At 50.5% G+C, this 12,726-nt stretch overlaps 1 protein-coding gene across 1 annotated transcript in view; it reads right to left on the reverse strand.

Annotated features, from left to right (window-relative positions):
- Positions 1-12,726, reverse strand: part of LOC147107845 (cell adhesion molecule DSCAM) — a 745,787-nt gene that overhangs the window by 31,608 nt on the left and 701,453 nt on the right. Inside the window, exon 30 of the mRNA XM_086007196.1 lies at positions 10,105-10,254. Coding sequence (XP_085863322.1) covers positions 10,105-10,254 — 150 coding nt within the window. The remainder of the gene's footprint in view (positions 1-10,104; positions 10,255-12,726) is intronic.

The following is a 12,726-nucleotide window of genomic DNA, read 5'->3' on the forward strand; positions in this document are numbered from 1 at the left end:
CTCTCTCCCCCCTCTCCCTCACACTCTCTCTCCCCCCCTCTCCCTCACACTCTCTCTCCCCCCCTCCTCACACTCTCCCCCCTCCCTCACACTCTCTCTCCCCCCCTCACACTCTCTCTCCCCCCCCACACTCTCTCTCCCCCCCACACTCTCTACCCCCCTCCCTCACACTCTCTACCCCCCTCCCTCACACTCTCTCTCCCCCCCTCCCTCACACTCTCTCTCCCACCCCCTCCCTCACACTCTCTCTCCCCCCCTCCCTCACACTCTCTCCTCCCCTCCCCCCCTCTCCCTCACACTCTATCTCCCCCCCTCTCCCTCACACTCTCTCTCCCCCCCTCTCCCTCACACTCTCTCTCCCCCCTCTCCCTCACACTCTCTCTCCCCTCCTCACACTCTCTCTTCCCCCCCTCTCCCTCACACTCTCTCTCCCCCCCTCTCCCTCACACTCTCTCTCCCCCCTCTCCCTCACACTCTCCCTCCCCCCCTCTCCCTCACACTCTCCCTCCCCCCCTCACACTCTCCTCCCCCCCTCTCCCTCACACTCTCCCTCCCCCCTCCCTCACACTCTCCCTACCCCCCTCTCCCTCACACTCTCCCTCCCCCCCTCTCCCTCCCCCCCTCTCCCTCACACTCTCCCTCCCCCCCCCTCTCCCTCACACTCTCCCTCCCACCCCCTCTCCCTCACACTCTCCCTCCAGGCCTGACCGGACTAACCTCGGTAGCACCTGCTGGTGAACAAGGCGGGCCTTTGGATCCGGTTGGCAGACTCCCGTGTCCGATTGAGATCGGGGACAGCCGTTTAAAAAAAAGCCAGAGCGGGCATGCGCGGTCAGTGCCAGCGGCGCGAGGCGGCCCGCGGGGAGTAGGCAGGGAAACCCCGCGGGCTGGCGGCCGTTAGCAAGCGGATCACTTCAGGTGTCCATCCCGCGCTCTGGCCCCAACACCGTCAAACCTGAGAGGGGGAAGTAGAGAGAGACAGAGAGGGAAGAGGAGAAGGAGAGAGAGGGAAGAGGAGAGAGGGAAGAGGAGAAGGAGAGAGAGGGAAGAGGAGAAGGAGAGAGAGAGAGGGAAGAAAGAGAGTCGAGAGAGAGAAATTTTTTGAGCTTCAGGCCCCGAGTCCCCCCTGCGCGAGGGTGAGGAGGAGGGGGGGGGGGTTGCTAAACACAATATAAAACTCAAATAAATTGTTAATTAATTCCCTAACACATAATTCAAATATTTACCTTAGTTCCCTAACACACAGAAAGTGTGGGGGAAAAAATCGTGAAAAATCAAGATGGCGGCCACTCACCTCGGTTCAGAAGGATAAGGCCCGCCCACACATGCACCGATTGGTCGACCGGTCAGGTCACCGAAGCGTAGGATTGGTCAATCATCGAGTCACTCGACACTCAACTGTAGGACGGCACGCGCCAGGAACCCGCCGTCCGATTGGTCGACCTCGACGTCACACGGTCGCTAATGAGATGCTAATGAGCGGAACGCTGAACGTTTTTCGGATACCGCGGGCGCGGTTTTTGTCCGGCCGAAAGGTAAATACACCTATGACCGGTCCGGAATCGCAAGCTTTCTTTTGAGGCGACGCGCGCGTCGGTACGCTCTGTAACTTTCAAACGTATAGAACACGGACAGACAGACATCAGGACAGACAGACAGAAGAGCCGCTTTATATATATAGACTAGCTGGGGTGAGCCCGGCGTTGCCGAGGCTTTTTCGAGGGCATGTTGTTGGAAGAGAGAGAGAGAGCGACTGGGGGGGTGGGGGGGCGGCAGAGAGAGACTGGGGGGGAACAGAGAGAGACTGGGGGGGGAACAGAGAGAGACTGGGGGGGAGCAGAGAGAGACTGGGGGGGGAACAGAGAGAGACTGGGGGGAGGGGGGAACAGAGAGAGACGGGGGGGAACAGAGAGAGACTGCGGGGGGGGAACAGAGAAGCTCTCCCCCCCCTCCGCGATTTCCCGAGGCTCTTCCCCCCCCCCGCGATTTCCCGAGGCTCTCCCCCCCGACCCCCGCGATTTCCCGAGGCTCTCCCCCCCGCGATTTCCCGAGGCTCTCCCCCCCCCCGCGATTTCCCGAGGCTCACCCCTCCGCGCGATTTCCCGACGCTCTCCCCCCCAGCGATTTCCCGAGGCTCGCCCCCCCCGCGATCTCCCGAGGCTGTGTGCTGGCGTCACGGGGGCCGTGCACATGCGTGCCGGCGTCAAGGCGGCTGCGCAACTGGCGGCCTCTTCATTTTTTTTAAACTCATGCGTGCTGGCGTCACAGGGTGGCGGGCCGTGCGCATGCGTGGTTTCAAGACCGCCGGCGTGCCCCGTTGCCGGGGTAACGGGGGCCGTGCGAATGCGTGCCGTCGTCAAGGCGGCCGTGCAACTGGCGGCCTCTTTTTTTTTTAAACTCATCTTTTGCCGAGTAAGAGGAGATTAAATAAATAGAGAGCAGCAAAAGAGGAGGAGGGAGTAGGAGTCGCTCGGTAGGCCCATGCAAGAAGGACGGTAGATGTGAATAGGAGGCAGGGCTCGGCTGCCGGTTAACTAAGTGGCCCCTCGGGTCGGACGCAGGCCTGGTCTCGAACGAGGAGCCAACTGCCCCGCCCACCGTGTGCGCATTTGCTAAACACAATTTAAAACACAAATAAATTGTTATTTAATTCCCTAACACATCATTAAAATATTTACCTTAGTTCCCTAACACACAGAAAGTGTGGGGGAAAAAATCGTGAAAAATCAAGATGGCGGCCACTCACCTCGGTTCAGAAGGATAAGGCCCGCCCACACACGCACCGATTGGTCGACCGGTCAGGTCACCGAAGCGTAGGATTGGTCAATCGTCGAGTCACTCGACACTCAACTGTAGGACAGCACGCGCCAGGAACCCGCCGTCCGATTGGTCGACCTCGACGTCACACGGTCGCTAATGAGATGCTAATGAGCGGAACGCTGAACGTTTTTCGGATACCGCGGGCGCGGTTTTTGTCCGGCCGAAAGGTAAATACGCCTATGACCGGTCCGGAATCGCAAGCTTTCTTTTGAGGCGACGCGCGCATCGGTACGCTCTATAACTTTCAAACGTATAGAACACGGACAGACAGATATCGGGACAGACAGACATCGGGACAGACAGAGGAGCTCTTTTATATATATAGATAGATGTATATATACATATTCATATTTAGCAGGTCAGGCAGCATCTGAGGAGAACCAGAAGTCAGTCAGCCTACATTTAAGGGCTTAAGGCCCTTCCCCAGGACTGGAAGATATTGCAAGTGATCATCATTTAAAAAGGAACAAAACAAGGGGGAGGGAGAACTAAACTCACACACACAGGAAAATAAATTGAATGACCAGTGATAGAATGACCAGTGAAGTGTTTGGGTGGACTACAGGAGATGGTGAAATGGCAGAAGTGATATTAGTAGGAGAGGCAAGGTGGCGTAATGAGAGAAATGAAAGACTTAATGAGACACAGAGTGTGTGAGTAGCTAAAGGGGAAAAGGTAGAAAAGGAAGCATGAAAAACCAGTAAGGTGGAGCAGGCTGCAGTGGCTCGGGAGTCCGGTGAAAGAATTAAGGCAGGTCGACACCTCGGGTGTAGATCACCCCAGCAGAAGTGTGCGGACAGAAGGGTCGGACAGAAGGGTCCCTAAACTTCGATTGCTTTTGGGGGTCAGGAAGTATTTAGGCAGCACACTCCTCATGAGTTGAAATGGTTGGGCTGGAATCGACGATAGGGCGGGTTGTACACGGTCTATGGAAGAAGTGGGCGCACTTCTTGTCCCATACGTTCCATGTTTCCTTTCATTGGCCACTGGCATCAGTCAAGGGAGACGGAAAGAAAATCAGCCAGGGTCCCACTTCTAATTGTTATCCAGTGACCCCTGGTGGAACATGCATGTAATCATACCGGGGCTAAAAGGGTTAAATTATGAGTTCAGGAAGATTCATAGAATCATAGAATGATTACAGCACGGAAGGAGGCCATTCGGCCCGTCGAGCCCGTGCCGGCTCTCTGCAAGAGCACTTCAGCTAGTCCCACTCCCCCGCCCTTTCCCCATAGCCCTGTAAATTTCTTTCCTTCAGATGCTTATCCAACTCCCTTTTGAAAGCCACGATTGAATCTGCCTCCACCACCCTGTCAGACAGTGCATTCCAGATCTTAACCACTCGCTGCGTAAAAAAGTATTTTCTTATGTCACCTTTGGTTCTTTTGCCAATCACCTTAAATCTGTGTCCTCTGGTTCTCGACCCTTCTGCCAATGGGAACAGTTTCCCTCTATCTACTCTGTCCAGACCCCTCATGATTTTGAACACCTCGATCAAATCCCCTCTCAATCTTCTCTGCTCCAAGGCAGTCTATCCACGTAACTGAAGTCCCTCATTCCTGGAATCATTCTTGTAAATCTTTTCTGCACCCTCTCTAAGGCCTTCACATCCTTCCTAAAGTGCAGTGCCCAGAATTGGACACAATACTCCAGTTGAGGCCGAACAACTGTTTTATACAGGTTCATCATAACTTCCACGCTTTTGTATTCTATACCTCTAATCATGAAGCCCAGGATCTCGTAAGCTTTTTTAACTGCTTTCTCAACCTGCCCTGCCACCTTCAACAATTTGTGCACATATACCCCTAGGTCTCTCTGTTCATGCATCTCCTTTAGGATTGTACCCTTTAGTTTATATGTCCTCTCTTCATTCTAGTAAAATATATCACTTCGCACTTTTCTGCGTTAAATTTCATCTGTCACGTGTCTGCCCATTTCACCAGCCTGTCTATGTCTTCCTGAAGTCTATCGCTCTCCTCCTCACTGTTCACTATACTTCCAAGTTTTGTGTCATTTGCAATTTAAATAGGTGCCCTGTACATCCCAAGTCCAAGTCATTATATATCAAGAAAAGCAGTGGTCCTAGAACCGACCCCTGGGGAACAGCTCTGTATACGTTCCTCCAGTCTGAAAACAACCGTTCACCACTACTCTCTGTTTCCTGTCACTTAGCCAATTTCATATCCATGCTGCCACTGTCCCTTTTATTCCATGGGCTTCAACTTTGCTGGCGAGCCTATTATGTGGCACTTTGTCGAATGCCTTTTGGAAATCCATGTACACCACATCAACCGCATTGCCCTCATCAACCCTCTCTGTTACCTCATCAAAGAACTCAATCAAGTTAGTTAAACACGATTTGCCTTTAACAAATCTGTGCTGGCTTTCCATAATTAAGCCACACTTGTCTAAGTGACTGTTAATTTTGTCTCTGATTACCGTTTCTAAAACCTTCCCCACTACCGAGGTCAACTGACTGGCCTGTAGTTGCTGGGTTTATCTTTACACCCTTTTTTGAACAAGGGTGTAACATTTGCAATTCTCCAGTCCTCTGGCACCACCCCCGTATCTAAGGAGGATTGGAATATTATGACCAGTACCTCCGTAATTTCCTCCCTCAATTCCCTCAGCATCCTAGGATGCATCCCATCCGCTCCTGGTGACTTCTCTACTTTAAGTACAGCCAGCCTTTCTAATACCTCCTCTTTATCAATTTTTATCCTATCAAGTATCTCCACTACCTCCTCCTTTACTATGCCTATGGCAGCATCCTCTTTCTTGATGAAGGCAGATGCAAAGTACTCATTTAGTACCTCAGCCATACCCTCTGCCTCCATGCACAGGTCTCCTTTCTGGTCCCTAATCGGCCCTACCCCCCTCTTACTACCCTTTTACTATTTATATGCCTATAGAAGACTTTTGGATTACCTTTTATGTTAGCTGCCATTCTATTCTCATACCCTCTCTTTGCCCCTCTTATTTTCTTTCTCACTTCTCCGCTGACCTTTCTATATATAGTCTGTCTCTCAGATGTATTTACAACCTGACATCTGTCATATGCACTCTTTTTCTGCTTCATCATATTCTCTATCTGTTTTGTCATCCAGGGAGCCCTGAATTTAGTTGCCCTGCCTTTCCCCCCCCCCCCCGAGTGGGAATGTACTTCGACTGTACTTGAACTATTTCCTCTTTAAAGGCAGCCCATTGTTCCATTACAGTTTTGCCTGCCAATCTTTGATTCCAGTTTACCCGGGCCATATCCGTTCTTATCCCACTGAAATTGGCCTTCCCCCAGTTAAACATTTTTACTCTAGATTGCTCCCTGTCCTTTTCCACAGTCAATCTAAACCTTATGATACTATGATCACTGTTCCCTAAATGTTCACCTACTGACACTTGCTCCCCTTGACCTACCTCATTCCCCAGAATCAGATCCAGCAATGCCTCCTCCCTCGTCGGGCCAGAAACATACTGATCAAGAAAGTTCTCCTGAACACTTCAGAAATTCTTCCCCTTCTCTGCCCTTTACACTATTACGATCCCAGTCTATATTAGAATAGTTGAAGTCCCCCATTATCACTACTCTATAGTTTTTGCACCTCTCTGTAGTTTCTCTGCAAATTTGCTCCTCTCTATCTTTTCCACTATTTGGTGGTCGAGAGAATACACCTAGCAGTATAATGGCACCTCTATTATTTCTTAACTCTAGCCATATAGATTCTGTCCTTGACCCCTCCAGGACATCCTCCCTCTCCATCACTGTAACATTCGCCTTGACCAATACTGCCACACCACCTCCTATCTTTCCTTTCCTATCTTTCCTGAACACTTTATAACCAGGAATATTTAATACCCAATCCTGTCCTTTTTTGAGCCAGGTCTCAGTTATTGCCACAACATCATATTCCCATGTGGCTATTTGTGCCTGCAGCTCACTTACCTTGTTTACTACGCTTCGTGCGTTCACTTACATACTTTGTAAACCCATCTTGGACCATCCTGTATTCTCTCTTAGTTTGACCCCACCTAATACCTCACTATTTCTTACTTTAGTGCTCTCTGCCTCTCCCAATCTTTTGAGCACTTTATTTCCCCTTTCTAATGTTACATCCTGGTGCCCACCCCCCTGCCAAATTAGTTTAAACCCTCCCCAGCAGCACTAGCAAACCTCCCCGCGAGGATATTAGTTCTGGCCCTGTTGGAATGCAACCCGTCCGGCCTGCACAGGTCCCACCTCCCCCAGAACCGGTTGCATAGACTAGGCTTGCGTTCCCTTGCGTGTAGAAGATTAAAGGGTGATCTGATCGAGGTGTTTAAAAATTTGAATGGGTAGATAGAGAGAAACTCTTTCCTCTAGTGGGGGGGGGGGGGGGCGGTCCAGAACAAGGGGGAATAGCCTTAAAATTAGAGCCAGGCCATTCAGGGGTGATGTCAGGAAGCACTTTTTCACACAAAGGGTAGTGGGAATCTGGAAGTCTTTCCCTGAAAAAGCTGTTGAGGCTGAGGGTCAATTGAAAGTTCTAAAACTGGGATTGCTAGATTTTTGTCAAGTGAGGGTATCAAGGGATATGCAGCTAAGGCGTAGCGGAAGATGTTCGAGGGCTGAAGGGCCTACCGTTGCTCCTATGGGCTGAGGGCAGGGTCTTGCTCAGCTCTGACACTCCCAATGACTAAAGGGTCTGCTGGCGCTCGCTATCTGGGCCTGCACGCGAAGAATGGCCACTTGGGCGTGGCACTGGATGGTGGGTGGCACACGACCGACGATCGCTTGTGGAACTGTACCCCTACCGCAGGTAGAACCTTTTGGAAAAGAGGGAGGAAAACTGGAATGGGATTTTTTTTTTAAACGACAAAAAAAAATCCTCCTGCTCTACTATTCTCTAGCAAACTCGCAGCACCAGTATACAGTGTCAATTATTCACTGAAAATTGATGCAGTCCTCTCGCTTTCTCTCTCTCTTTCCCTTGCCCCCTGGGGGGCAGCGAGAATTAATTAAGAACTGCAATGTTCTGCCATTGATCGCCGAGGTACCTGCAGCATGGCAAAGTGTAAGGATCAGAGCATTACTCTTGTGAGCTATGAACGTGGGCAGAAATCGTGATGATTTCTCTTCCTGGATGCGGCAACCCCATCAACCCTGAACTCACAGTTCTCTGCGGAACTATCCTGTTAATTGGAAATGGGCGAGGACAAAAAAAACCTGTTGCTAAGTTTGTACTTCTTATAAAACTGGTTTTACCATTTGGTGACCGCAGGGCTTTTGACAAAACATACTTACTCCGAGAAAATGTGGAAAGCATGATTTTCGCTGTAATGGAATTGCATCTTTCAAAAGCTGACGTTCCTTGCGATTTCGTTAGCGGGTCATTGATCGCCAAGGAGAAGGGTGATGAGGAAAATGGTTACATGAACGGATCAAACATGTGCCTCCTATTTACGTTGGGATTGCGTCTGTCACGATTGCTTGATTTGTTTTGTTGAATTTTTCATCTAGTTCTTCATACATAAAGTCTGGCTGTTGGAATCCTGTATCAGGTGAGCTTGGGCAGTTCGTTTCTACTGGGGCTGAGCTCAAAACTGCCCCAAATCAAAGGTAATTGGCAATGTCCCTCAGAAAGTGCCGTAAGTTATGGCGAGTGTGGGAAATGGAAATTGTCACTTTGCTGCAGTAAGGTGTGGTCTTCTGTGGCTGTAGTTGAAGCATATTACTGGGGGAGAGGAGAAGTATTATTCTGCGTCTAACATGTTAGACTTTACCTGGGAGTACTTAATGCCTGAAATATCCCTCAACTTGAATAGAAGGAAAAGGCCCTAAAACTCCATGGGGGATTGCCCCATGTAACGCTGGGTCTATGCCGTTTTCTGGGAGGTTACATACGAACATACGAATTAGGAGCAGGAGTAGGCCACTCGGCCCTTCGAGCCTGCTCCACCATTCAATAAGATCATGGCTGATCCGATTACTCCACATTCCCGCCTACCCCCGATAACCTTTCACCCCCTTGCTTATCAAGAATCTATCTACCTCTGCCTTAAAAATATTCAAAGACTCTGCTTCCACCGCCCTCTGAGGAAAAGAGTTCCAAAGACTCACGACCCTCTGCGAGAAAAGTTTCTCCTCATTTCTGTCTTAAATGGGCGACCCCTTATTTTTAAACAGTGACCCCTAGTTCTAGATTCTCCCACAAGAGGAAACATCCTCTCCACATCCACTCTGTCCAGACCCCTCAGGGTCTTAGGGCCCAGAAATTCGGGTCGGAGGCTTCCCGCGGGTGCAGGCCTCCGACCTACACTTACCTAGCGCGCCGGCCGTTGTGCTGTGGGCCCGCGTGGGATTCCGATCCTGGGCCTCCTCCAACTGCCGGCGCGCAGTGCTTGCGTATCCCAGGGGCGCAGTTAGTTCGAAGCGTCCCCTGGGATCACGTGGGCCATGGAGAGCCAATGGTAGCAGGGAATGCCCATTCATAAATTTGACAGAAAGAGCTGTCAAATCTATGAATACAATTCAGCCCCAAAACATCACTAAAACGTCAAATAAATTTTTAAAAAATCACATTTTTAAAATAACTATAAATTACCTATTTTAAACAATAATTTAAATTTTTGAAAAAATTAATTACAGTTTCTAACGGGGCTAAAAATAAACTTACCTTTCTTTAATGTATTTAAAAATAATAAACCTGTGGAAAAAATGTTTTAATTTTACTTAATTCACCACTTACCTTGTTAAAAGCAGGCCTTGCAACTGCTTTTTACAAGCGTAGCTCCTGGAGACTTACCCTCCCGGAGAAAGCTGCAAAAAAACCTGAAGTTCCAGGCGTACGCGCTGCCTCTCCGGCGCACGCGTTCAACCTGTGAGCCCCTTCCTTTAAGGGAACGGTAGTTCCGGTTTCCCGCGCATGTGCAGTGCATGCACGAAACCGGCACTTTTGTTGGGCCTACGCGTGAGTACTCACCCGTGGGGACCCGAAGTTCTGGCCCTATATGTTTCAATCAAGTCACCTCTTACTCTTCTAAACTCCATTTGCTCCAGTTATGGCAGGAGCATCTCAATGGAATTTCAGGGTCAAGGTGTTTACAGGAAGATCCTTAAAAACTCCACTGGGATACCAGCATAGTCCGTGGAAAAATACCCTGTTCCCAACATCAATGAAGCCAAATAGAGTTGAAGACAACACTGGCCACTGATGTGGACTAACCCGTTTGCCGACTTGACAACCATCCCTACATTCTCTCATTTAGAATTGCTCGCTTACATTGCATGTAAAACCAAAATTTACTCACTGGTTCCTGGCCGGGCATCGGAAACATCTACTAGAGGTCCAGTGGCCTGCGAGACCGAATGGTAATGGACAGTGTGTGTGGCCGTCAGCGACTTCTGTTTGACAGCCTCTCCAAAGTCTGAATCTGTCAGCAGCACAGTGGATCGGTCGTCTGTAATACATGAGGTGTATACAGTTGTATAAAATCGGCCTTTCAATGAAACGTTTCATTCAAATAGGGCAGTTTAAAAAAAAAAATGGCCTGCACTTAAATATTTGAGAGAGGCATTATTGCTTCAACAGGGAGTTTCTGGAGATCTCAGCTTCTGCAACCTTCTACTCTGGAAGTTTTATTATTTCTTTGATTCTGTACACAGGGAAAAGAAAGAACTTGCATTTATATAGCACCTTTCGCAATCTCAGCACGTCACAAAGCAGCCAATGAATTCCTTTTTGAAGTACAGTTACTGTTGTAATGTAGGGGAAAATGGCAACCGATTAGCACACAGCAAGGTCCCTCAAACATCAATAAGATAAATGACCAGATAATCTATTTCAGTGATGTCGGTTGAAGGATAATTGTTGGCCAGGAGACCAGGAAGGACTCCCCTGCTCTTTTTTGCATAGTGCCATCTTTTACATCCACTTGGCAGAGCAGACGGGGTCTCGGTTTAACGTCTCAGCTGAAAGACGGCACCTCCGACAGAGCAGCACTCCCTCAGTACTGCGCTGGAGCCTAAGCCTAGATTATGTGCTTAAGTCTCTGGAATGGGGCTTGAACCCCACAACATTCTGATGCAGAGAAAGGGAATTAGAGTACATAGTTTGAGTTGAGGACCGAGTTAGCACCGGCTCTGACATGATGGGCTGAATGGCCTCCATCTGTGCTGTAACTTATATGACTCCCTGCTGTCACATTTGTAGCTATAGATGCAATTTCACTCTCTTTCTGCTTACTAGAGCCCCTTAAACCTTTGCTTACCCCAACACTTCATTACTGTTTCAGTATTTTCAAAGTGATCTCTTCACTCTGAATGACAAGCAGCAGTTAAACATAAAATATATATGTTAATACTAGTCGATCTCCTGTGGCATTGAACATGGGCGGTCATGATCAAATGTGGTCTTCAGGTTTTGCGGGGTTAAAGGACAGGAGGAAAATTGCAACACGGTGGCATAGTGGTTAGCACTGTTGCCTCACAGCGCCAGGGACCCGGGTTCGAATCCGGCCTTGGGCGACTGTCTGTGTGGAGTTTGCACATTCTCCCCGTGTTTGCGTGGGTTTCCTCCGGGTGCTCCGGTTTCCTCCCACAGTCCAAAGATGTGCGGGATAGGTTGATTGGCTATGATAAATTGACCCTTAGTGTTAGGGGGATTAAATATGTGGGGTTACGGGGACAGGGTGGGATATGTGTTGGTGTAGGGGTTACGGGGATCGGGTGGGATATGTGTCGGTGCAGGCTCGATGGGCCGAAATGGCCTCTATCTGCACTGTGGGGTTTCTGTGAAGTTCTGTGAAGTGTACAGATGCAATTCAGTGGCCATTTCACAGTCATATATTCAGTCCTTGTTTTTATATAAATACTAGCTGAAGTGCCCGGCGGTGCCGAGGCTTTTTCGAGGGCATGTTGTTGTTGGAAGAGAGAGAGAGAGCGCGACTGGGGGGGGGGCGGGAGGGAGGGGGGGCAAGGGAGGGAGGGCGGGGGGGGCAAGGGAGGGCGGAGGGGGGGAAGGGGGGCCCCCCCGAGGGTCGCGGCCCCCGCAGAGGGTCGCGGCCCCCCCCCCCCCGAGGTGAAGACCGCCGATTACGGCTGTGCGAGACGGCCGGGGGGCCGGTTGCCAGGGCGACGCTTGGCGGCCCCCCCGAGGGTCGCGGCCCCCCGTGGGTCGCCCCCCCCACCCCCCCCCGAGGGTCGCGGCCCCCCCCGAGGTGAAGACCGCCGATTGCGGCTGTGCGAGACGGCCGGGGGGGGCCGGTTGCCAGGGTGACGCTTGACGCTCAGCAAGCCCCGCCCCCCGGCCGAGCCAGAGAGAGACGCCGCGTCTCAGCTCCTGCTGCGCGCGCACCCTAGCGGCGCTGGGCTGAGGCTCGGCCCTCCAGCCTTCGAGTGGGGCCGGGAGGTGCCTAGCTCGGGCGTGGGTGCGAAGGAGAAACCGAGGCTTCGAGGCCTACCTGGAAAAACGGGGAAAGGTAGGAAAATTAATGAGATTAGATAAGTTAATTTGTTTCTAAATCATTTTTTTTAAAAACAATATGTGTTTTAAAAGCAACGTTTTTTTTAAAGACGCAGAAAGCGGGAAAAAGAAAGGAAAAGTTTGGAATCAAGATGGCGGCGACTCACCTCGGTTCAGAACGATAAGGCCCGGCCACGCACACACCGATTGGCCCGGCGGCATACGCCAGCAACCCGGCGTACGATTGGTCGAGCTCGAGGTCACTCTGTCGCTAATGAGCGGATAATGAGATGCTAATGAGCGGAATGTTAAGGTTTTTCGGATACCGCGGGCGCGATTTTAGCCCAGCCGAAACGTAAATACGCTTAAAACCATCTCGGAAGCGTAAGCTTCCTTTGGAGGTAACGCGCGCGTAGGTACGCCCTGTAACTTTCGAGCGCATAGCCCGACAGATGCACAGGCGATGACA

This window comes from Somniosus microcephalus, chromosome 14 (assembly GCF_052327205.1).
Source record: "Somniosus microcephalus isolate GS21.2 chromosome 14, FLI_Smic_1.0, whole genome shotgun sequence".
Lineage (NCBI taxonomy): Eukaryota > Metazoa > Chordata > Chondrichthyes > Squaliformes > Somniosidae > Somniosus > Somniosus microcephalus.